Raw genomic sequence first — 26,717 nt, forward strand, 5'->3', positions numbered from 1 at the left:
GCCAGTAGCGACTACCGACATAAAACACTAAAAGAAAAACAAATAATACACTAAAATGTTCCTCTCTTTTCTTTGGCCCTGAACTCTAGCCAGAGGTAATGCTACCAGTGGATGCTTTGTTGGTGTTGTTTTAACACCTGCCTCCGCCCCCACACCCATCCCTACCCCAAACCTTATTCAAGATACAACATCTCTAATTTTGGCCTCCAGAGAACTCCCCACCTGAGGAAATGGTTCCAAATGTATCCCCCGGTAAGCTGCCCAGCACTCCCACAGTTTGTAATATCTATTTGGGCAACCCCTAGCAATATAAACAGGACATTCAAGGCTTAGGCAATGGTCTAAACCTTCCGTCTAAACCTCTAAGGAGGGGTTCAGTCTCTCCTTCCAGGCCCTCACAATGTCACACTTGGCCACAGTAGGTCCCAACCACAAGAGCGCATGCACTTTGCACCCACGTCTTCCGACATGTGCAGCAGGGCACACCTAAGAGACGGCGGCAAGGAAAGGCCCAGCACAGCACTTGCCCTAAGCAGTCAAAGACCCTGTCCCAGAAGGGGGCAAGAACAGCAAAGCCCCATACAGTGTGTACAGTATGTATAAAGCCTCTCATTACAGTTCGACAACTCATACAACAAGATGTGATAAGGACCCTCCTCCATAACCTCTCCCTAGTGTAATAGATCCTGTGTAAATAGCTCAGCTCAATAAAGCGGTATCAGGAAGCTAAAGCCGCTTCCTGAGGAGAAGCCAGAGAAGGATTCAGTCAAGATCCCATGAAGAACATTGTCCAGCTTGTAGATTTCAATTTAATCCCAGTGCTTGAACCCCTGCAGCTCAGCCACTGGAGGCAGGGTGGTGCCCTCCGACAAGGGGGTCTCCCCAGTGAGCCATCCTCCTGTCCCATGGAGCGACTTGTCCTCTATATCGCAAGGATCACTCTGGTTGCCAGGGGGAGGTCTTGAGGAACCAGGCCCCTATACAACAGAGTCGGTGAGCCAAGCACACGTACCTCGGACGCATGAGCCGGATCACGAAGACACCGAACACCAGTCATTCAGGAGGACAGTCAGTTGTGCAGTGCTGTAGTGGGACTGGTGGCAATGCCCTGCCATATGTAGATTTATAACATTTAGAGGGGGCGATTCAGGAGGGACCAGACTCCCATAAAAAGCTACGCAAACAAGTTTCAATATGGGAATAGTGGGACATATTCACAGGAAATGGGAAGTATTGGAGCTGATACAAAATTCGGGGAAGGGCCACGATCTTAAAAGGTGGGCGACCAGCCAAGAAGAGAAAGGGGCAATGTCTCCCAGTGCTTCAGGTCTGCCATTAGTCTGTCCATTTGCAGTTGTGTATTCACCCAAGTCAGGGTCTCGTCGGGAGTAACATACAAATTGGATATAAACTTGATCTACCTATTAGCCAGTGCCTTGGCCCATTCTGACCTCGATGTTGAGAAGCGAGATCGGGCAGTAAGACCTACAGTTCTCCGATGGGTGATGTGGCTTGAGAAGAACTATAATTTCTGCGGTCCTCATGGCCAGAAGTAGTAGTCTTCCCTTCAGAGTCTCTCGAAAAAAATGACTAACAAATGGGGACCTGTGAGCCCCCAAGTGAATTCAGTGCCTTCCGAACCTGGCAACTTCCCCAGACGCAGCTGTATCAAGGCAGCCTCCAACTCCTCCACTGTGATGTCCGACTCTAAAGTTTCACTATCATGTGGAGAGAGGGTACGGGAAGGGAGGACCCAAACAAACAATTCCACCTTAGAGGGACTCTGTGTCTTGCTTGGCATTCAGCGTACTATAGTAACCAGCAAATGCGCCGACAGTTGTCCAATCACCGGACACACGTTTCTCAAAGGTATGGAGGACTCCTGGGATCCGGTCCCACAAGAGTGCGGTAGAGCAAATCCAATGACTGGTTTTGCTGGTTTTGTCCCCCCATTGATAAAAGTGACTGAGTCGAAATCCACGCCGAGCACTCCTCCTCCATCTGGGTCTGACGTAGAATGGTTCCGGCATGTAGTGAGTCCCAAAAGAACCCTGGGTATGGGGAGGCCAGATAGTGAGCCTCCAGGTCAAGAAGAAGCACCTCCAACTCTTCCACCTCAGTGTCCGTGCGGTCTCTGTGGGCTGCCCGATAACTATTAATAAAACCCTGCGTTGTGGCCTTCCAAGCCTCACACAGGAGCCCCGGGTGAGGAAACCAAGCCCTTGTTATGAAAAAAGTTTCAGAAGTGGTGTCATGAAGGGCCAATCTAAAAAGGACATCCACCAGGGTCCAATTGCTCAGCCACCACTAAGGTGGTCCCTTCCTTTCTCCCATTATCATTCCCAACTCAGCAGACGAATGATCTGACAGGCTGTGCAGCCTTATGTGACCCTGGGTTTTAGGCAAAAGAAAATCAAGCTGGGAAAAGGATCGATGTACCCCCTGAGAAGAATGCAAATTCCCTCTCCGTGGGGTGACAAAACCGCCAGGCATCCAGCAAACCCACTGTGTCAATGTATTGTGTCAGGGGGGTCTGCGGGGGAGGAGGTCCCCAGATCAGCAGTCTGTGTGTAGAAGTGACACAGTTTGTGTCTCCCCCCCCCTGCCAAATTAGCCAGGGCCCTTCAGGGAACTCCAGAACAACCGCACATATGGCGCAAAAGAGCACCTCAGATGGGGCGAAGGGTCCGTACACTTCGAGGAGGGAAAATGGCTTGCCCCTAAGGAGGCCAGTGATCACAACATAGCGACCTTGGGCATTGTGCCAGATCAGAATATGGTGAAATGGGACATTGCACCTGATGAGTATAGCTATACCCCTGGATCCCCTATGAAACCCACAGTGAAACACTCGCTCCAATCTCAGCCGGGCTAGAAAGGAACAGTAGCTTCCCACTAAATGAGTTTCCTGTAAAAGCACAGAAGTCTGTGCCCGCCCTCCGGGTCAGCCCTGTAGACCGCACCCCGTTTGATTTTTATCAAGTAATCCGTTGACATTCCAAGTGAGGAACCGCAGGGACCCAAGCTTATCGGTTTTAGGGAGATCCGTCGCCATTAGGGTCTGTGACGAAGGCATGCATGAAGTGCGGGGGAGGCAGCCAAGAAGCAAGAATGGCAGTGTATGTGCCTACAATGAGATGCAAAAGAAAAAAACAAGATAACACAAACAATGCCAAAACCAATCCCCATCGCCTCCCCTGTGCTTCAGAAACAAGAAGTGCCTGTTGTAGTGCGAACATCAGGGTGAGGCCAACGGGGGCACTTGAGACCTAGCCTCTTTCTGACTGTTGCACAAAACGCACCCCAACCAAAACGCAACCCATAAAACAGGGGACATGTTCAGGTAGCCCTCGGGCACTGTAGTGCGACCCATTCTACAACAGTAAACAAAACTGTAAAGGAACAGAATATTAGAGGAGAGATATAGTATATGCAGCAGCTATTAATCAAGATACAGGGTACAGTGACAGGAATCAACAGGAGAGCAATGTCGGGGGCCAGTGACAGCTTATAAAGCCACCACCTCAGGGAGGGCCGAATCAAGTGCAGCATTCGTGGCTTTGGGGGGGGATGATTCCCTCCAATAGCAGCCTTCTGGGTCAGCCCCTGTTCCAAAGTGCTGAGAGTCCCGCATGTACTGAGGATGCTAGTGGCAGGGTCGCAGTCTACACCCGTGCCCCCTCACGCCCAGGTACCTGCACCCTGCCCTCTGGGCTGAGAGGGCCTACCATAGGGGTGACTTATAGTGACCTGGTGTAGTGGTGTAGTGACCTGTTGTGAAAACAGGTGCATGCACCCGTTTTACGCCGGCTGCATTGGCAGGCCTGTAGAACCCTTTGCATGGACTCCCATTGGTGGCAGAATAACTGCTGCAGCCCATAGGGATCCCCTGGAACCCCAATGCCCTGCGTATCTAGGTACCATATACTAGGGACTTACATGGGGGGACCAATATGCCAATTGTGGGAAGAAAAAGTTACCAGCAACCAAATTTAGAGGAAAGAGCGAATTCACTGGCGCCCTGGTTAGCAGGATCCCAGTGAACACAGTCAAACACACTGACAAACACGCAAAAAGTGGGGGTAACCAAGTTAGAAAGAGGCTAATTTCCTACAGGAAATGTCTGCAGTCTAGGTAATATTTGTGTTTATATGTTCATACTGTTCAAACTTATATTTATGGTTCATTAATGCAGAGCCTCTATTATTAGAGTGAACACTGTAAATAAGTTTTGTAAAGTTGAACTACACTAAAGACAGTGCTTCCAGTAAATAAATGTGTACACACGTTTGAATAATTTAACAATATGAGGCTACGTATAATACTCCCAGAATGCTCTCTGATTAGATGCAAATATTTGCAGAAGCCTGTAAGCAAGACTGATGATTATTTGCTTTCAAAATAAAGCGTTCAGAAAAAACATGCAACTAGGATAAAAAAAAACGTTTTGCTAAATTATTGTGAAATTTTAAGCACCATTTCTTTAAAGAATCGTTTAGTAAAATGTGTGGATGCCTGCTAGTATTTCCAAAAAATATTTAAATGGAAGGTTAATGTAACCAGTTTCAACAAGATTATGGGAAACTTAAAAATAAACAAGCATTGGCAAAGCCAACCGATCTGCCTTTGGTGGTCAGTCTTTTGTTTTTGTCAATGTGTGTCTTGTTTTCAAATGGCTTTTCAAAAACGTTATTGTTGTGAGAGCTGCCAGGCCCTCACCATTGTAACGAACATTGGCAAAAAGCACAAATATTTTTTGGTCTCAAAAAGCACACGTTGCCACAATAGTTCCTGGCAACTGAACAAAACTACTTTGTGTGCCAATATGCTCTTTATGAAAGAGCAGATTGCTGTCACTCACAGTAAAGCCAACTGATAGACAGATATACAGAGAAATAGAATTTTAATGAAAACAAAAGGTCTTGGTTAACGCCAGACTTAGTTCGAGGCCCAAATCTTGAAGAAAGTCACAAAAGTGCACCCCTGGTACATGTCTACGCATTAGTGCAGAATTATGGCTTTCACTAATTCACAAGAATTTACATAGGTAGACCAGGAAATCGTACTCCTAGAAAATATTTGTGAACTGTATTTTAGCACGAGCAAATATGCATGTGTAGATTTGCTCATGCAAAAATCTGTTGAGCATTTATATGTTCACTTTCTCGCCAACCACTTTTTCCCTGCCCTGGAAGAACTTCTACTTCTGTCCTTGTTAACAGTAAATTTCCAACCTTTCTCAGTATGGGAAAAGATTAGAGACGATCTGGTGAAAATCCTTAAAACACGCAAGTAAGTAGGTTTGCACAGACTCGGAGGCATTTCAACCCTGGAACTATCCCTTGCTGTTTCCTCCCGCCCCGGTATGTAGATCTGCAAAAAGGTGACAAAATAAGGAATTTGCTAGTATTCAAGCCCTACTATAGTATTCGCCCTGGCATAATCACTGAGGCTATTATCAGGGCTTTTATATAATGAGATTGCTGCCATAATTTGTCACCACACTAAGCTGCACCAAAGGGACAAGTAGATGTTTTTACAGGACAAGTAGATTTATGAAACAGCCTGTCCCATGGACAAGTAGATATTTTATTATATTCCACACCCCTGCTACTAGTCTGGTAGTGTGCTGGCTGACATGTTACGATCAGCCTGCCACCATAGGCATGTTTCTGATCCACTGGGGGTAAGAGTCTGTGCTCTCAGAGGCCAGAAAAAATGCCTACTCCGGAGGAATTTATCACCTACTCCAGCAGGATGGCTAGTGAATCTGCATACCAAGGCGGGGACATTGGACCCTGTTGCCTTTGGTATGCGACCCGGACTTCCCCAGACCTGGGAGTGGCCACCCACCTCCCCTGAGGCCCACTTGGAATCAGAACAGGCGGAAAAATTAGTTAGGCAGTAGGCGGGTACCACCCTGGGGCTAGCCACACCCCTGTGATGGGCTACCCAAAGTGGAAGGGTTCTACTATCTTGTTTTTGGTGAACTAGGAATTCTGGTACAGAGTTATGCCCACTTCCCACAGGAAGTGGTCATTTAGGGGGTGTAGTCTCCCCAAGGGGAAGGGTAGGCTACTACTCTACACTACCCTCAATGCCCCTTAATTGAGTACTTAGGTGGCCTCCTGACACCAGAAGAACAGATTTGTCTCACCCAAAGAAGAGAGGATCAAGAAGAGCAAAAGGAGCGAGTATTGTGGACGACTGGTGGACTTTTGGTGCAAACCGTGCCTGCCTACCTGCTCCTGGCCAGACAATCGCAACGTCTAGACTCGTCCTGCAACTGTGGAGACTCCAAAAGCCTCAGGTTTCTCCAGCATTTTGCCAGTCTGTCAGCGTCTCCCTTGAAGTGGAGGAGCCACTTCCCTGCTTTTTGCAGGCACCACCCGCAATGTCCGGTTCACCATTCTGCTGAGCACCGGGCCCACCAATGCAGCAGTTGTCCAGGTGGAGGTCACCATACTCCAAGAGACCAGTCCAGTCTCCCCTCCATGTGATAAGACATCCAGCTCAACTGGAGCTGAGCTGCGCCAATACCTGGGGTACAGGACCCCTTGCAACTACCAAGGCTTGTTGAGATGCAACCCAGATTCCAACGCCACATCCGAAGACCACCTGTTGAGGGACGTCAGCATTGCAAAGGACATCTTCTAGAGTTGTTCAGCTGCATTATTTGGTCCCTCTTTTTGCAGGTCCTCCAAAGAACTGTGGGCGTTTTGACGCAGGAGCACTGACGACAAAAAGCTGCTGCACCCAAGCTCCCTGGCCGGTCCCACAACATCCAACAGTGTTCTCTAACTCCCAGGACCCCCACTGACTGAGCTCCCCCCTCCCCCAATTATGAGCTCACAGGCCTATCACCAAGTTCCCCATTGCCTTCTCTTTCTAGGTGGCTCCCCTCATCGCCAAGTGTGTGGTGCTCAGGACACCCAACTCAAATTACACAGCTGCACCCGAACTCCCCAGGGTAGGTAAACCTGTACTGCTGGTCTTGCTTGTGGCCTTACACCCCTGGCACCCTACTACCTACAGGGGATCCCGAGAACTGTTTGCAGGGACCACTTTGCAGTAAAAGTACTTTGGAACCTTTACTGCTTAAAAGCGCATTTGAGTAAAAGTGTTACATACTTGCTAAGTCAACACAGATTGCAACAGTATTCATTTTCGTAAAATATTCTGGTCTTGAAACATAATGTAAACAAAGTAACTATTTTTCTAAACATTGGTCTTGAGTTCCTTCTTGTGTGTAGGTCTCATTTATTGACTCTGTATACAACAAATACTTAGCGCTACCCTCTGATAAGCTTAACTGCTCGCCCACACTGCCACGGAAGAAAGCTTTTGGGATTATCACTTTTACCCCTGTAAACCAATACGGGTCGCCTGTACTATCTGCGTAGCGTACCACTGTATTTGGTACACTACATTGGTAGCCAGCTCCCTACAGTCACAGAGTTTATTTTTGCACATCCTGCTTTTAAAAGTCTCAAACTAATATATAAATAAAATAAGCCTGACTTTGTGTGGCTTTTAAGCAAGTACTATCCTCTTTAAGGAAACTTAGGGTGTGATTTAGAACTTGGCGTACGGGTTATGCCTTCACAACGGTGACAGAAATCCCATCCGCCAAAAGCTAAATCCCATTATCTTCTATGGAATTAAGATTTCAGTGGATGGAATATCAGTCACGGTTGTGACAGTAAACCGTCCGCCTGCCTCTGAGTTATAAATCAGGCCCTTCATGTTTTAAAGGGCATAGCAGAAACAATCTCTTAAATATGTCTGGTCTTCTGTTAAACTGCCATGATCAGAGCCCATTCTATAACTTTTCAGATCTACATTTCACTTAAACTTGTTTACTAAACCTGTGCATGCCTTTCTTATATGTGTTGATAGTGGGGGGGGAAGGAGAACGACTATGTATTACTAATGTTTTGTACATGTGTGATATATTTTTTTAATCAGGGAATAGTACCATTGTTAAGTGGATTAGATTCTGGTATATTGCCTAAATTGTCCAAAGATGGCTTCAATATGTGTATAATTTGCAGGTATCGAGAGAAGCGTGTCTTTATAAATCCAGAGTCCTCTTGTAGGATTGTGAATCATTTAAGTTCCCTATATTCAAGCATGTACATCTATTAAAAAAAAAATATCAAAGTTGGAGAACTGTAGTTGTAGGTACCTAACTTTCTCTCACTCACTTAACCACAAAATAAACATTAGTAAGATGATGTGCCATTTCTGACTCCATGCTACTTTATTTCTTGCAATTTCTGGATACTGACAGTTTTGGGAGATAATAGAGGGACACCATCCTGAATATAGAATACATCACTTTTTAGGTAAAACTTTCAACTTTCTGTATTCACGTATGTTGTATTCCACTTTGAAACCTCTAAATGCAGGCACATTAGCTCATCGGATGTTTTGCTTTTTATTTTGAGCTGCATTGTGTGTATCTGTCATCTTCCCAAATTTGTATGTAAATCTTAAGGTCTCTCATTTTTTACCAGTAGTTACTGAATTTCTAAAGATTATATTTTCCCTGGTTGTTACAGTTTGGCAGTATGTTGCTAATTATTGTACTAGGTCAGTGGAGTAATGCATCCACTGCAGACATCTGTTTCATCTCATGGTCACATGTTCAAATCCCAGTAGTTCACTCAGCCGCAGCCATGGTGGATGAAAGGGTTACTACTGGGAACTGTTTTATTTTCTACATAATAAAGATCCCTTATCTGTCAGTAGCACCAAAAGGCACTCTTGGAGAGCAAACTCCATATTATCATGTTGTACTATGAATTGACACATCACCTTTTCATTCAGTTTGATATCCTTGTCGATCTTAATTGTTTTATGCAGGGTAAAATTGCTCTAATGGCGTCAAATAGCGGTTTTATCAGCTACAATGAGGAAGGAGATATAGTGGCGCACAGTCGGACTGCAGGTGAAGAAGAAATTATCAAGGTAACATTTATGTCTAGCAGTTATGTTTACATATGAAGAGCTTCATCCATTTATTTTTTAAAACGCACTCAGAACCACTGAATGGTGCACAACATTAAACGTCACCAAATATGTTTTTCAGTGTGGATCAACATTTCGTATGGAACGCATATTTGTATTTTTGCGTAGTACATAAGTTCGAAGTAAAGCTTCCTAGCCCTTTTTGATCATGTCATCCTTGCTGTGTTCTGCATTCTGAACCTGGGAGGGGGCAGGATGTGGGTGGAATGGTGTGGGTCGAATGTTGAGTGTAGAAGGTTGAGTGTGTTCTGATATAGCAGTTAGGATTTGAGATGAACCTCTGTGTTGTTGGCAGTGATCGTTTGGCTGCTCCTTTCAAGAAGTATTACACTTAACGTACCTGTCAAGCTTGTACTGGAGTACATTCTTAACTATATATTGGTGATGACTGGGAGCAGGAGCAGCCATGAGGTCTTTTGAAGTGTTCACCTGACCGATTGCAGACCTCCAGAAAGAAGAAAGCCAGTGTTTTGTGCGACGCATGTTGAAGAGACTTTATGACTGAATTTAGTGTACTCTTACGAGCATGCAAACTCCTTGTGCCATACCAGTTTAAAAAAAAAAAAAGAATTTTAACCAGTGCTGATCAGCTGCACGCGCACCCATCCACATGCACACATAGCCTCTTGCGTGTGATTCGTGAGCACTGATCAAGCTAGGAGATATCCAGCAGCGTTTCCACACAGCATCTAGTGTGTTAAAATAGGCCCGAAACACATGAAGAGTACATTATCTTCCAGCAGTGTTCTGAACTGCCTGGGCATACGGGAGCTTGTTCACTGTGATACGCTCACCATTCAAGAGCAAATCTACAAACGCATTATTCTTTAGTGTGCCAACGGTAATACGCTCACCATTAAATGCGGTGGAATGCTCACCATTAAATGCAGTGATATGCTCACTGATCTGATAGAGACTTCTAGTTGCAGATTACTTACCTTTGACTTTGCCCCCAGATGTCAGACTGGATCCGGAGATTTTTCTTGAGCAGTACCCCTGTGTGCCGTTAGGTGGGATCGATCAGCTCTGCATCCATTGTCGGTATCGTCCAAACCAGATAAGACATCACAGGTCCTATACAGGCCCCACCCTGGCTCGCTGACGTGTGGTTCTTTTCTTTCCGCTCCAAAGAGAGCTACCCCCTTTATTTTTATTTTTTACAGGGTTTTTTTTCTGACTTTTTGTCAAAGATTTTTTCAAGTTTTCAACTCCTGGTGTGTTGAGGATGTCATTGAGTAAGACCGGGTTCAAGCCCTGTGGTTCTTGTCATCGGAAGATGTCCGTAACAGATCTGCACCTCCTGTGTCTTTGGTGCCTGGAGCGTGACCATGATCCAAAATTGTGCTCTTAGAATCGGCCATTCATCTCAAGGCTTTGAGGGAGCTGTCCCTGAGGCTGCTGGCACCTGACACTCAACTCCACGCAAGTCAAGATCTTGGTTGAGAGGAAGGTCTCAGGATCGAACGCGGAGTCCTTTGTCGTTGTCCCACTCCAAGTCCACTGGGCAATTGGATAAGTTGAGGTGCAAGAAAAAAAATCGAAGAAGTCGAAGCGTTCTACAATTTTGCCTAGTCAGTCAGCCGATAAGACAGGAGCATTGGCGCTCTAGGCCTCAATCTGTAGAGCCTGTGCCTGGGCCTACTCCACACGTCCCTGAGTTTCTGGGAGATGAGCGACCCCTGCCCAACTCAAAGATTTCTGAGAGGCCACACACCTCAGTTTTGGGCAGTCCGACTCTGCTGGTGCACCTTCAGGCCCTGCAGAGTTGTAAGGGGCCCCTTTGGGTTCGGCGCCGGAGGCTTCGGTCTCTCTGCCGAGAGGAACCCATGAATCCGGTCCTGGATCCGGATCTGAAATAGGTCGTACCATTCCAACCTTCCCTGACACCAGTCCCTATGCTCCCGGTGTTGCCCACGACCACAGGCGGTGCCATCCCCATTCTTATACCCTACTCCGACACGGAGCTGGATGGAAATCGTACGAATCGGTCTCAGGCAGGAGCTTTGACTCCTATGTCGGATCTTGAGCCCCTTTCTTACGGGCTAAATTATGGTGAGGAATAGGAGGGGTTGCTGGGCCCTTTAGAATACCAGCTCCAAGACCCTATGGACTGCTGTACAGATTTGGGTGAAGCCAGTGGACTGGATACTTCTCCAGATACTGGAATTATTTTTCCCCCTACCATGGCTACGGAGGAGGGAGCGTCCTATTCTGTGGTGGTGAGAAGAGCAGCTGAGGTCCTGGACCTGGAGTTCTGTTCTGTGCTGTGAGGTCTAACCTCCTGACAGTGGTGCTTCAACCTGGAGCTTCCGCCTCAGAACACATGGGTATCTGGTCCAAACCCAGCACAGGGGCTCCTGTGAACAGGACCATTGCCCGCTGCCATCACCCTGCTCCAGGGGACCCAAAGTTTCTGATGCAACACCCCACCCCTGAGAGCTTGGTTATCCAAGCCTCCACTTTCCAGGGCGGGTTCCCTTCTGCACCCCGGAGATGGAATCCAAAAGGCTTGGAAGAAGATTTTTTTTTTTTCTTCCACCAGCCTAGCTTTGCAGTCTGTGAACACTGCATGCCTTTTTGGCCATTACTTCCACGCACTATGGGATGCGGTTGCGCACATGGTACCACAGGTTCCTAAGCAGGTCTGGGCTGTGCTGTCTTAGGCAGTTGCAGATAGGAGAGACACAGCAAAGTTCACCATCCGTTACAGACTGGTCACAACCGACTCGTTAGGCGGAGCGGTTTTGTCAACAGTGGCAATGAGGCGCCACGCCTGGCTGAGGACATCCAGCCTTTCTGAGAATGTCCAGGCTAATTTGATGGATATGCCCTTTCATGGCACCCATTTCTTCGGAGACAAGGCAGACTTGCTGCTCGAGCGCTTTAAAGATTCTCGAATTACAGCCAGGTCCTTGGGCCTCGCAGCGTCCCCTTACCTCCTTCAGTCTGCCTTTCGCCCCTTTTATGGCTATGGAAGCGGCCTCCATCATCGTCCATTCCCCGCCAGTCACCATGCCATGCACGCTGCCCAGCCTCTTAGTGGCATAGGGCATGGGACCACTTACCTCATGGATCAGGGAGCCGGCGGTCTTGCCTGACAGGTTCAGGTTTAGGTCTTTGTTAAAGATTTATACCTTACATCGAGATCTACAGTATATAAAATCAAGTCAATACAAATTCATAAAAGAACAAAAAATGTAAAAAAGTTTTCCACACATTAATTCATTCACCAGACACTTTAACAAATCCATAGCAGCCTTTGCAGTTCGTACTCTATGCCTTTTAAATAATGATTTTAGGAATCTCCGTTGTGGTACCCCTAAAGCTGGGCAAACAAAAATAACATGCTCAATCATCTATATATCTGGTTGACAAAAATTACAAATTATTTCTTCCCTAGACATCAGAGACAAACAATTCAACCTAAAAAGCAACATACACCTTCGCACCCTGTGCTCCAAATTACAATTTAAATGTACCTATGGGGGTAGCAGGTTCGCATGAGTGAATCAAATTAACGAAACAAGGATTATTATTACAAACATTCTTATCATACGACAGAAGAATTCTTCATAAAACACTTTAAAAATAATTTAAGATGAACATAACTTATGTTCTGAATGTCTAATTTTGACAGCGTAACGTGGTCCAGTGCAAATTGGACATTAGATTAAAAAAAGGTCCAGATAGTGCATAATCAAGGAGAATTTACACAGCTTTAACACCCCTTAAGGTATTAGCTTGTGAAATACAATGAACCATCTCAAGATAGCTGCTAATACTCTTATGTACATACGCACCAATTCTAATCTTAGTGCTTCCACCGAGTCCATGGAATTTAAAGTGGAAATAGAGAGTAGTATCTCACCTTCCACCTTATGCATAAAATGCCAACAGTTTACTTTATTTGTTTCGGCAGCATAGACAAGAGTGGAAGGAACCTTCATTTTATACACCATTAAAAGATGTTTAAAAGGTGTATAACCTGTTGCCCTGTAAAGTGATTTTAGTGCATTTCCATGGACATAAGCCTTATTTGAAATAAGGGCAATATGATCTTTATCTGCCAAATTAGCTGAAATAATTCTGCCCAAATAGGGGTATGGTTTTACTACCTTCAGAGGAATATTTATGAAGGACCAAATATATCCTTTGTCCCACCCAGGCTCTGTAAAAGGCAACCTTTTACAGAGCCTCTCATTACTTTAATCTTATTTATATTAACCTTCAGAAACTGAGCATCAGACTAAACAGATAAAGCATCAAGACGCTTCTGAAGGCCTTTAGGAGTCAAATCCAATAACGCAATATCATCCGCATGGAGAAGAGTCCCCAAAGAGTAACCACCTAATTTCAGGGCATCCCCACCAGTCTTACTCAGCGCCAAGGGTAAATCTGCCATATATAAAGAAAAAAGCAAAGGGGTCATTAGGCAGCCCTGTTTAAGCCATGTTCTAGTCGAGATTTTCAGAGTTCTGTCCCGCATACCCCCTAACATGACATGGCACCAAGTTTCTGTGTGAAGGGCAATAATACGTTTTAAGAGGCTTCTGGAAATATCCATAGCATACAATTTATTCCAAAGAATCTGCCTGTCTACACGGTCAAAAGCTGTAGAAAAATCTACAAAAGCAGCATTGACAGGCATTTCCCTCCATTTCACATATTTTTGCAACAGCAAATGGATCACAGTTATGTTATTTAAGGTCGAAACCCAGCTTGTTCCAGTGGAATGATATTTTTATCTTCTACCCATTCTAGCAGGGCATTTAAGATGCATCTAGCAAACATTTTTCCTGTAACATAAAGTAATCTGCCTATAATTACACAGAGAGTTTATAGAGCCCTTATTATGGAGCAGAAGCATAATACTTCCCCTCCATAAGCTTGGAACCCTCCCAGTGGAATAACAGTAACGAAAAAGTGCAGATAAATAATTAGCCCAACAATCCATATCTAATTTTATAATAGAGATAGGCAATTGATCTGGTCTTCTGGCCCCCATATTTCTAGCAGCCTTAAGATGGAGCAGCACTTCTTGTCACGAAGGGAGTGAATAGAAGAAAATTCTCTTAGCTACCCCTTCATCTTGAAGCTTTTTAATATAGCCATCAGAGGACTGAGAATTCATGGCGTATAAAGAAGTTATATAGTCCTGCCATTCTGTGCTATTTATATTATTTATTTTGGGCTCAACCAGAGAACCAGTATTTACCCTACAATTCTCCGTAAAGCTTTTGCGTTGTTATGCTTTACTGCTTCCGTTAACTTGATCCAGATATCATCACAACTAAGCCGTTTATGGATTTTTAACCATCTAGTCCTTTTTGGGGTCGAGCTTGCATCACATTCGCTTGTGCATGCGTTTCGCTTGCGAGACACTTTAGGAGTCAGAAAAGGGCTCGGAGCCCTGTTCACGTCACGTCAGTGTCTTTCATTGGTTCATGGGCTTGCCTGTTAAAATCTGCTTGCTTTCATTAGTGGAAGGCACACATACGTCACGGCGTTTCCGGTGGTTAGCCCTCCTCAAGCGCAGCGACCAAGTACAGAAAACATGTGAGGCTCGCTGTTTCCCGTCCGGTTTGCGGACTACTTTTTATCTTTTGTTCACAGTGCGATCTCGCTTGTCTGAAGTCGAGCGCTTTGCATTACATCGACGATGTTACATAGTTAATTGCACTTTTGCCGGTTACGTAGATAATTGCACTTTTGCTGATAGGTTTCACTATGAGTAAACTGTAGCAGCGCGTTTGCGCTGTTTTTTTTCTTTCAATGTGAAAAGAAAAATCCGGTTGGGAGTTTACAACTGCTAATAGCTGCAACTCGGAGAAATGCGAGACCCTAGTGCATTGCAAATGCTTGTTCTTTTAGGGGCGAGCGCAAAGCTGTAATCTCTCTGTGAGCTTTTAACCACTCCTATGTCAAGCCCATCTGTTTCGTTGGTTCGTCGGTTTGCCTTTTAAAATTAGCTTGATTTCATTAGTGGAAGTCATGCATACGTCATGCCTCTTCGGTGTTAAGCCTGCCTCGAGCGCACCGGCCAACTACTGAAAACATACGGGACGTCATGTTTTCCCTATGGTTTCTGCACTATTTTTCCTCTTTATTTCCTGGGTAGAAGTTGAGCGCTTTGCATGACATCGACCCAGTTACATGGATAATTGCACTTTTGTGACTTCATGGATAATTGCACTTTTGCCAATAAATTTCACTGCAAGCTTGACTTTCGTTCCCTGTAAACAGAAAATGTTTGAGCGTTATTCACACGCAAATGCAATGAACATATCAGACCGAGGACCCAGCACGAAGGGTTGTATGTCACCATCTAAAATACAACGGAGTCCATATACCGCTACATAGAATCTACTACATTGAAATGAGCCGCTCCTGAGGTTACCACTGCTGTGATTACTACCTCTGAGACTACCCCTGCAGGAGTTATCACTGCTGAGATTACCGCTCCTGAGGTTACCACTACTGTGATTACTACCTCCAGGATTCCCAGTGCAGGGATTACTTCTGCTGAAATTACCACTGCAGGGAATACCACTGCTGTTATTACTACCACTGGGAGGACCACTAGCGATATTACTACTACTGTGATTACTCTCTCTGAGATTACCACTACTGGGATTACCACTACTGTGATTACTACTGCTTAGATTACCACATCTGAAATGATCAGTGCAGGTATTACCACTGCTGAGATTACCACTACTAGGATTGCTGCCTCTGAGATTACCACTGCAGGGTTTACCACTGCTGAGATTACCGCTCCGGGGGTTACCACTACTGTGATTACTACCTCCAGGATTCCCAGTGCATGGATTACTTCTGCTGAAATTACCACTGCTGTGATTACTACCATTGGGATTACCACTACTGATATTACTACTACTGTGATTACTCCCTCTGAGATTACCACTACTGTGATTACTACTGCTTAGATTACCACTGCAGGGATTACCACTGCTGAATTACCAATACTGTGATTACTACCTCTGAGATTACCACTGCAGGGATTACCACTGCATAATTACCACTACTGTGATTACTACCTCTGAGATTACCACTACTGTAATTACTACCTCTGAGATTACCCCTGCAGGGGTTACCACTGCTGAGATTACCGCTCCTGAGGTTACCACTACTGTGATTACTACCTCCAGGATTTCCAGTGCAGGGATTACTTCTGCTGAAATTACCACTGCTGTGATTACTACCACTGGGAGTACCACTACTGATATTACTACTACTGTGATTACTCCCTCTGAGATTACCACTCCTGGGATTACCACTACTGTGATTACTACTGCTTAGATTACCACTGCAGGGATTACCACTGCTGAATTACCAATACTGTGATTACTACCTCTGAGATTACCACTGCAGGGATTACCACTACTACGATTGCCACTACTGTGATTACTACCACTGAGATTACCACTGCATAATTACCACTACTGTGATTACTACCTCTGAGATTACCACTGCTGAGATTACCACTACTGTAATTACTACCTCTGAGATTACCCCTGCAGGGGTTACCACTGCTGAAGTTATCACTACTGTGATTACTACCTCCGCTATTACCAGTGCAGGGATTATCTCTGCTGAGATTGCCACCATTGAAATTATCACTGCAGGGATTACCACTGCAGGGATGTGATTACCACTGCAGGGATGTGATTACCACTGCAGGGATGTGATTACCACTGCAGGGATGTGATTACCACTGCTGTGATTACCACGATTGTGATTACCACCGTTGGGATTACCACCGTTGGGATTACCACCGTTGGGATTACCACCGTTGGGATTACTACTGTTGGGATTACCACTGTTGAGATTATCTCTTCTGAGATTACCACTACATTGAGTAAACTAGATTCAAAAGTAAGTGTACTGACCCTATGCTAACATACATATTAAAATGAAACCTTACTTTATAACTACCCACCACCCTATCTTTATGGCCATACAGTGCCCCCTCTTTAACCCAGTGGATACATTGCACCGGGGGAGGGGTTGCCAGTGGGCCCACCACTACATATTTTAAAGAACCAGGACTCTTCCACTCTGTCCCATGGTGGTCCTATTGGTCTTTATAATGCATGGGCCTGCCCAGTCCATTAGTCCCACCTCCCCCCCAAGCCCAGGCATAGACATGACTGTAGCATTCTTAAGTGTCAGGGACACCAAGCGCTTAATTTTCCTGCATCCATTCTTATGTTTAAGCCATTCTGTGCCCAGACAAAGACACAATTTCATTTTCATAAAATAATATTTTGTATCCTGTAACAAGTCAAGTATTTCCCTGTTCTTTGTCCATGTACATATGCATGCTATCAGTTTTAGGTGGACCAGCCCCTTTGATATTTTGGTAGATGCTGCTTTGTTTCACTCTTTGGCTTTTTTTTTTTTGGTCGAACACAAAAAATGTGTTCCAATAACATCGACCCTGTTACATGGATATTTGCACTTTTGCCGGTTACATGGATAATCACACTTTTGCGGTTGCTTGGATAATTGCGCTTTTGCCGATAATTTTCACTGCAAGCGGACTTCTGTTTCCTTTTGTGTGTTTGCTTTGCGCTCATGGTAGCAGTCGGCTCGCTTGTGTGAAACTGTTTTACTTTTTCAGTTTATGTGACAAGAAAAATCCGGCTAGGAGTTTACAACCCTAAAAGCTTTAATTCGAGTAAACGTGAGACCTTTGCATTGCAAATGCTTGTTAAACGTGCAATTAATTTATTTCTCTTTGGAATAATGGACAGATTGCCTTTTTTGCTGATGATTAATAAGCCTATTAAAAGTGAACCTTTTATTAAACTTATTAGACTGCATTAAGTATTCCTTCCTGTTGGTAGCTTCTGGGGTTGGTACTCTACACACAAATTTCCACATATCCTCCTCAAATGCATGGATCGGTAACCAACTTGAGGAGGACATACTTTCAGTAATTTTCCTTAATTTGGAAGTGCGCCATTGTTTGTCTTTCTTAGTCCATAAAACCTTCCCATTTGTGATACCAAAGAGCACTTCCTCATTATCATCTAACTGTCAAGGGTGACTAAATTCCAATTTCCCTATAATAGTAGAAAGCATAATATTATGGTCACTATTGACATTCTTACCCATATAAGAACTAATAACGTAATCAATAATCGTTGCTGATTTTACCGAGGTATGAGTACAACACACCGGAGTATGACTCTGGAGCCTCCCATTAAGAACAACAAAATCATGTTCCCTACAAACTCCCAGGAGAAGAGCACCCCTTCTGTTTGTCCTGGAGAATTGAGGGAGCACAGCAGCTGGTATATTTAACACCTGCTCCCTTCCTTGTCTTACCTGCAAAAAGAGCAAGGGTGTGATTAGAGATAGTGGCATTACCATCTCCCATAATTAGAACCCTGGAGGTCCCCACCTTAGACATTACCATGCTAATATAATCAAAGAAGCAACTCAAAGTAAGTGTTTTCTTGACCTGGTAAAGTATACAAATTGGCCAAAATAAAAGGAGCAAGGGGACATCTATCTCAATTCTGCTCTAGGAATACAATGCAGTGCAGCAGATTTGAATGATGGCTATAAACTTGATACAGCCAAGAGCATTTTGTAGACAGAAGTGTGGCTATACCACCATTAGCATAGCCACTTTTTTGCCGGACTGCTAATAACGTAAACATTTTCAACATCAAAAGGGGCAGGAGCCCAAGTTTCTTGTAGGCAGATTATTGGGGGTCGAATATGTCTAAATTCCAGATTTTCCCTAAGTTAGTCCAGCAGCCAGCAATATTCCAAGAAATAATTCTAATATTTTCCAACGTACTACTAAACACCCTTCTTCAATAATTTCGGAGCAAGAGGTTTCCTTGTGTTTAAACAGCCAGGAAGCCATGCCCTGTTAGGTACATCTTCATTACTGGATAACAAACCTAACTTCTGATCAGAACATTCAGCCACTGTCCAAGATCACATGACAATAGTGCGGACGACCCCCCTCGCCCTCCCCGCTCTGCCCCCCACCTAACGCACAAACATAAACACACACACCTAGATGGCCCGCTCATCTGAGGACGAGAAGGAATAATACAAATTCATTTGGACCAAAAAAGTCACCATTCATCAAAATAAAGTTTGCGATTACAGTTGACTTAAAATTAACCCTTGTTTTCCTTTCCATACCAAACTCTAACAATTCCACCAACTCTAAGTCACTGCTCCTGACCAATCTGAGTTGCCGTACCTGGGTTAAAAGATCAAATAGTGCAATAAAATCTAAAGATGTAATTTCTTCTGTATTATTATAATAATTTATATTCTGAGGGACTTGATCATTTTGATTACTATTGCTTGCCTTATCTGATGTATTCTGGGGCCCCGGACCTTAGGTGATGGACTCCATAGCCACTAGAGGAGACCTTATCTCCCTTCTAAGATCTTTTCTATCCCTTTTGGAAAAATATTTGGTTCCATGACCTTGAATTTTAAAGGGTCTCTCTCGGCCTCTTTGGCCAAAATAACTTCCTTTTCGCCCCAAGCTCACCAACCTTTGCAGGAACACCTACATTTGCATTGTTGGAATCACCCCCACCCTCCTCACAGAATGAGTTACTAATTGTATGCCCCCCTGCTCCGGGGTGGTCTGCACTCTTTCCCCAGGAACCAATAACTGGGAAGGCTCACATTTTAGCCTTTCCCAACTTTTTTGTTTTTCCCTGGAACTGCAGTAACAGTACCCCGTGATTAAAAAAAATTGGGAGCACTTCTGTACCACTAGGATATAAACAAGGAGATTCTAGATTCCCTACAACGTCTAATTCAGCAACTGGGGAACAATCTTTCTCTATAAAAAGGAGCTTTAGTGAAGATAGATCCACTTCCTCAGGCCCTGATTTGAGCTCATCCACTGGTGCTGGTAATTTCGATGCTGGACAACCAAATTGCAGTGCTACATCAGATTTACTAATCATTTCAACAAAACCGGGCTGCATTCCAACAGAAACATCAAACCCCTCACATTTCATTGGAAGTTCTTTCAAAATTATTATTAATATGTCAAACATATGATCAGAGCGGTCAGTCATTTTTTCCAGCAGTTGCAAGATGGAGGACAAAATTCTCTCAAGACACTGAAGAGTCCTAGAAAAGCAAACATCACTAGATGGATTGCCTGCTTGATTAAGCAACAGCGCTGGGCCTGAACCTGTAAGGAGAGTCGATCTAAAAGGAAGGTTAATACTAGGTGTACTACTAAGAGATTATTTTCCTTTGCGAGGGTGGCATAGCGTTTATAAAAGACAAAGAAGCTGAAGGGGAGGCCACTTAACAAGGTGATATCACTGGGAGAGAAAATACAAATTTCAGCGCGGCATCACCAAAACAGGACTTTTGTGGGGACATCTGATTTCTCACACGCAGTAGCCCAGAAACATCCGGGCCTGAAGAACCAACACTGAGCTGCTCTTTAGCCACTGCACACAAGTTATTACTCAAAGCGAGAGACACAATATTAGATGAGGCCCCATCTACCAAAGGGTTACAAAGTATTTACATCTGTTCTGCTCCCTCTTTTTCAGGTTTATTTCTCAAAGGGGATAAATCAACTTCTGTTTTACCCTGGACCTCTCCAGGACGCAAAAAATAAGATTGAAACATTGATTTTTCCTTTAAAATGCCCAAAAATGGCAACATCTTGTGGTAATTAATCTTCCAGATCTCAATTTTTTTGGCAGTCATCCTAATACTGTCCGGAGAACACGACAACGGTGGCAACTGCGACTGGCGCCAACTGGTCACAAGGATGAAAATGGTTTCGCTACTCGCGCACTAGTAGTAAAACCTTTGATTTCTGCGGCGTACAAACTATCCAAATACAAGACTATAATGAGTCAACAGTGAGTCAATGGAACATGCAGGCATGCAGAAATCCACAGCAAGGGTGCAAGACACACCCACCTACCAGCAGCCGCCACCGCACTTCACTGGGAACATGCGGCCTAAAGCCTGCCACACGACTGTCCAAAAGTGTAGCCACAATAACTCTGTAGGGTTCCAAACAGTCAAAAATTCCAGGCAACCAGACAGCAGAAAATGCCAAGAAAAAGCCTGCCAAATGAAAGGGCCAACTCCAGCCCTGTTACTGCAACTGTTAAATCAGGGGTGGTTAGCAGGAGAGAAAGAGGGCAAAGTACCAACAGATGGGATAATGGAAGAAAGGTGAGGACGAGTAACCAAAGGCCCCCCCGCCACACACCTTCCAAACCTGCTTACTGTCCGCCTGCAACACCTGATCTGGGCTCCCCTCTTTCTCCGTTCATATTCCGTTCTGGTTCCGTTTTCTCTTCACTGCGAGCGCAGCTAAGCAATGCTTTTCTGTGCTGGGGAAGAGCTAGAGAGGAGCTTTCGACCTGCCGCGAGCTACCGCAGGGAGAATTGTTACTGCCACCACCTCTCGGCCTCACCGTCATGACCTTTTGATGCAGTGCATGTAGTATGGTGCAGAGCAGTAAACACCGCGGTGCGTGGTAGACGCAACACTCCGCTACGACCCTCTGGTGCCTTGCACCTTGCGCCTGCTCCTCTACTGGTGCGATACGGAGCAATGATCAGGAAGGTAAGCAGTGAGGGGCAAACACGGATCTCACCGCAGCCTTCCGGCGCTTTGCTCCTCTGTGCATCAGTTGGCTCCTCCCACCACGCAACATGTATCCACGTCCCAGAGTTCACTGCCTGGTCTGACCAGTCCGCTACTCTCCTCCCTGCAGCTGCCTGTAAGCCTTTCTAGTCTGACTTCCCACCAAGAGCCAATCGGAGCAAGGATCCCCCATCACCTGCTCTATTTGAAGACACGTACCTCACTACAGTCCTTTAGGACAAAAATGAAAACCTGTTTTTTTTATTTTTAGATTGTAGGGGTTTCTTTCTCTTTTCTTCTGTCTTTGTTTAGCGCCATGACTCCTTCTGACACACGTGTGCTTTCTAAAATCTAATTTCATTTCATTTAATTTCTCTGCTGGCAATCCATTATGTCAGGCAGGTGGGTTTTGCAGAAACCCCAAAGGGGCTACTCCTTCCCTGTCGAGACTACCCATCCATCCATGCCACTATCCTACAATCAAATGAAGGATCACTTACCCTTTCCTCCACAAGGAAGTTAGCACTCTCTTGGCCAGGGGAGCCATAGAGTGGGTTCCCGTACCAGATGTAGGTTGTGGTTGCTATTCCAGCTACTTTCTGGTACCCAAAAAGGACAAGGGCTTCCACACTATCCTAGATCTTTGATTCTGCAATCTCTTCCTCAAGAAGAAGTTCAAGATGGTCACTCAGGCTCAGGTTCTTTCTGCCCTGGGCCCAGAAGACTAGATGGTAGCATTAAACTTGCAGGATGCTTATTTCCGTATTCCCGTCCTGCCTGCCCACAGACGTTATACTTGGTGTTCACTGGAGGCCATGAGCATTTTCAGTTCATCATACTCCTCTTTGGCCTTACCAGCTCCCCTCGGTATTCACCAAGGTGATGGCAGTGTTCGCAGCTCATCTGCGCAGATCAACGGTTTCAGTCTTCCCCTGTCTCGACGATCGGCTGCTGAAGGCTGGCTCGCCCCAGGCTGTCGTCTCTCACCTCCAGACTACGGCGGAACTCCTGCATTTGCTATGGTTCACTATAAATGTGCTGAAGTCACACTTGACTCCCTCTCAGATGCTCCCTTTCATCATAGCTCTTCTGGACACAGTGCAGTTTCAGGCTTGCCCTCCTGAGCAATGAGTCCAGGAAATTCAGGCTATGATACTGATGTTTCAGCTTCTATCCTGGATTTTGGTGAGAATGACTCTGAGGCTGCTGGGTCTCATGGCCTCCGGCATCCTGCTGATGACACCTGCCAGATGGCATATGCGGGCTCTGCAGTGGGACCTGAAGTTCCAGTGGGTGCAGCATCAGGGGAAGCTCTCCTACAAGGTCCATATCTCAGAGAGAACTGTGCAAAATCTGCATTGGTGGTTTATGCAAGAGCGATTGGGTCAGAGGCGGAACCCTCTCCCTTCCCCAACCAGATCTGACAGTAGTGACAGATGCGTCACTCATAGGATGTGGTGGCCATCTGGGAGAGATGGAGATCAGAGGCATCTAGTTTCCGGCAGAATCGAGGCTCCACATCAACCTTTCGGAGTTCCGGGCGATCCAGATAGCATTGAAGGCATTTCTTCCCTCTATCAAGTGAAAGATGGTGCACATGTTCACGAACACCACCACCGCCATGTGGTACTGCAACAAGCAAGGCGGGGTGGGGGTCTTGGACTCCTTGTCAAGAGGCTTTGCGCCTCTAGATGTGGCTGGAAAAGCAGGGCATATCCCTGGTGATTCATCATCTGGTGGGCTCTCTGAACGCCAGGACAGATAAACCCAGCCGAAAATGCCTAGCGGACCACAAATGGTGCCTCCATCTGGAGGTGGGGCAAGGTCTCTTTCAGCAGTGGGGAGAGCCTAAGTAAGATCTGTTCACTTCTGCAGAAAACGTGGACTATCAGCAGTTTTGTGCATAGGAGTTTCCAAGATGGCAATAGCTCAGACGCTTTTCGTCTCAAGTGGACCTCAGGCCTCCTGTACACCTTTCTGCTCATACCACTTCTGCCCAGAGTTCTCAAGAAGATCAAGAATGACCAGGCCCAAGTAATCTGTGTGGCTCCGGACTGGACCCAGAGTCTGGTATCCCAAGCTGCTGAGCATGTCCATTGATCCTCCAATTAGAAGGCCTCTTCAGGAGGATCTTCTGTCGCAGCAGCAGGGGAGGGTTCTGCACCTGAACCTGTCAACTCTCTGCCTTCTTGTGTGGAGATTAAGCAGTGACAGTTGACTGCTTTTGACCTTCCGCCCAAAGTCTGTAACGTAATCTTGGCAGCTAGGCGACCCTCTACCAAAATGGTACACCCCAGTCGGATGAAATTCGTGCCATGGTGCGCAGTCAAGTCTGTTGACCCCCTTTCTGCTTCTGCCTTCTCTCTGAGGTCCTATTTATCCTTTCTCTGGCGTAGTAGGGCTCTGCAATGGGCACTCTCAAAGTTATTTGTCTGCTATTTCTGCATTTTTGAGGTTGCCTGTTCAGCCGCCTTTGTTTAAGTCTCCTATTGTTAATAGGTTCCTTAAAGACCTTACACATTATGCCCCAGTGGGATTTGAATTTGTTTTTGACCTTTCTGATGTGCGCTCCTTTCAAGCCTCTCAACAATTGTCCTCTCGGGGTTCTCCCTGTGAAAACAGCCTTCCTAGTGGCTTTTACATCTGCCCACAGAGTGAGTGAGCTGCAGGCATTGTCATCTAAGCCGCCCTACCTTTCCATTTATCCTGACAAAGTGGTGCTTTGCCCTAGGGCATTCCTTCTGCCAAAAGCAGTTATTCCCTTTCATGTATGCCAATCCATCACTTTGCCTACTTTTTATGCACCCCCACATTTTTCTCAGGAAAAGGAGAGACTCCACCACCTGGACCCAGAAAGAGTGTTGGAGTTCTACCTTGATCGTGCAAAAGAGTTCCAGGTGGATGATCAACTCATTTTTGGTTATGTGGGTGCGAAGAAAGATCGGACAGTGCAAAAGCGGACCATCTCCAGATGTGTCGTAGTCCGCATTAAGATCTGCTACACACCGGCCAAAAAGCAACCACCTGAAGGTTTGCATGCTCATTCTACCGGAGCTCTTGCCACGATCACTGTGTTAGCACGTAGAGTTCTAATCCTTGATATCTGTCAGGCGGCTACGTGGGCTTCTCTGCACATGTTTACCAAATACTACTGCCTGGGAGGTCAAGTCCGTAGGGACGGGCACTTTGCCCGTTTGGTCTTGCAGGACTTTCTAGTATTATCTTGGTTCACAGACCCACCTTCGTGGATGGTATTGCTTAGGTGTCTATTCAGAGGTAAGGAATCTGCAACTAGAAGTCTCTATCAGATGAATAAGTTACTTATCTTCGGTAACGCCTTATCTGGTAGAGCCAATATTTAGCTGTAGATTCCTTACCAACCCACCCATCCTCCCTGCTCTGGAAACTGATTCCTAGGGGCAGGGACTCTCTTTTTGGGCCTTAGTGTTGGCGCACCAGTAGTCGGTGTTCTTCATGGCTCTGCGCTTCTGGCGTGTGAAGTTGTGGGGTGGCGCCTATATAGGACCCACAATGTCATCCGGAGTGGACAACGCCAACAACAGAGTTGCAGATCCAGGCTGAAGCCTGGGGGAAAATCAAAGGCAAGAAATCTTCAACTAGATATTGTCTCTACTAGACAGGGCATCATGGAAGGTAAGTAACTTGTTCTTTACGATAAAATACAGATACATTGCCATTACTGCATAAAGGAGTGTGTCTGCGGTGATATACTCACCATTAAATGCGGTGATACACTCAACATTCAAGACCCAATTACAGATACTTTGTGTTTTACGATATAAAATAGTGTGTCAACAGTGATACCCTCACCATATTTATTTAGCCGGCATATTGCTGCGTATGAGGCACTTATTGATATTGTATAATTAGAAACAGAGTATTGGCTCAGTAGTTTGAAAGTTTAGATATTTATTTGATTTGGTCTAATACCATTAATATTGCAATATGTCTAGCATTGCACAATCACCATCATTTTTACAAACTAAAGGTGATACTGCACTGGAATGGGAACTTTTGTTTCCAGTATTTTTAGCCTATGTTGATGTTTTGGAAGGGGAAGACTACCCTTCAAAGAAAATTACCCTTAATAAAGCATACATTAGGTAGAGTGGGTCTCAGAGAATTTATAACGTTACTGTCTGTAGAAAATTCAGGAGATATAAATGTTTTTGACTATGTGTTAAAACAACTGACCAATCAGTATGGTAAAAAAGTTGAAACCGTAATGGGAAGATTCACGTTTTATTCTAGAGCACAAAAAGTAGTAGTATAGAGAAGTATGTATCAGGTCATAGGGCGGTAGCATCATTATTCAAGGTATAGCGTGTGACCAGGTTTTAAGGGACCGTGTCATGGTGAAAACTAAAAGTACAAAAGTGCAAGGAAGTCTTTGGGCGGGAACTGACATGACATTGAATGCCACCGTTCGCATTGCCAAGAGCATTGAACAATCAGAAACGTTTGTGCGTGAGATTAGAAAGTGTAGTGAAAATGGAAGTGGAGATTGGAAAAAACTCGTCTAGTAGGGGAGTCAATGCGATCGAGAGACAAAGAAAAAAAATCAGTTGTTAACAAAATGAAAACGTATACTAGTTGTTACAGATGTGGCAGTAGGTTTCACCTAGGCAATTTTAAATGATGTCCTGCTGTTGAGAAATCTTGTAAATGTTGTAGAAAAAAAACATTTTAGGAGAGTATGTAAGGGCAAACCTGATGCAAGAGTCAACCGCGTGGTGAAGGATGAGGATGATGATCACAAGGTGTTAAATTCGAATGCGATAATATGTATTAAGGGTGTGTAGAAAAATGCCCCTTTTTGACATGGTCGCCAGTACTGAGGTTTTTCGACTGAGGTGCACTGGGCCCCCCAGTGCCAGTGCATTTTTGCCAAAAATAGGTAACATTGTGTACAATTGGCACACTTCTCCACATGTGTAAGTCCCTAGTAAGTGGTACCCCTGGTACCTAGGGCCTGGGTAGAGGAGAGGGCCCCTAAGGGCTGCAGCACAGATTGTGCCAC

The 26,717-nt window shown here is 45.2% G+C and overlaps 1 protein-coding gene across 2 annotated transcripts in view; it reads left to right on the top strand.

The window, feature by feature from the left end:
• The window catches only part of FRG1 (FSHD region gene 1), a 129,040-nt gene that overhangs the window by 58,516 nt on the left and 43,807 nt on the right, over nucleotides 1-26,717 (top strand). For both annotated transcript variants that reach the window (XM_069200244.1, XM_069200252.1), the window contains exon 7: nucleotides 8,869-8,973. In XM_069200244.1, coding sequence (XP_069056345.1) covers nucleotides 8,869-8,973 — 105 coding nt within the window. The remainder of the gene's footprint in view (nucleotides 1-8,868; nucleotides 8,974-26,717) is intronic.

This window comes from Pleurodeles waltl, chromosome 1_2 (genome assembly GCF_031143425.1).
Source record: "Pleurodeles waltl isolate 20211129_DDA chromosome 1_2, aPleWal1.hap1.20221129, whole genome shotgun sequence".
In the NCBI taxonomy this organism is placed as follows: Eukaryota; Metazoa; Chordata; class Amphibia; order Caudata; family Salamandridae; genus Pleurodeles; species Pleurodeles waltl.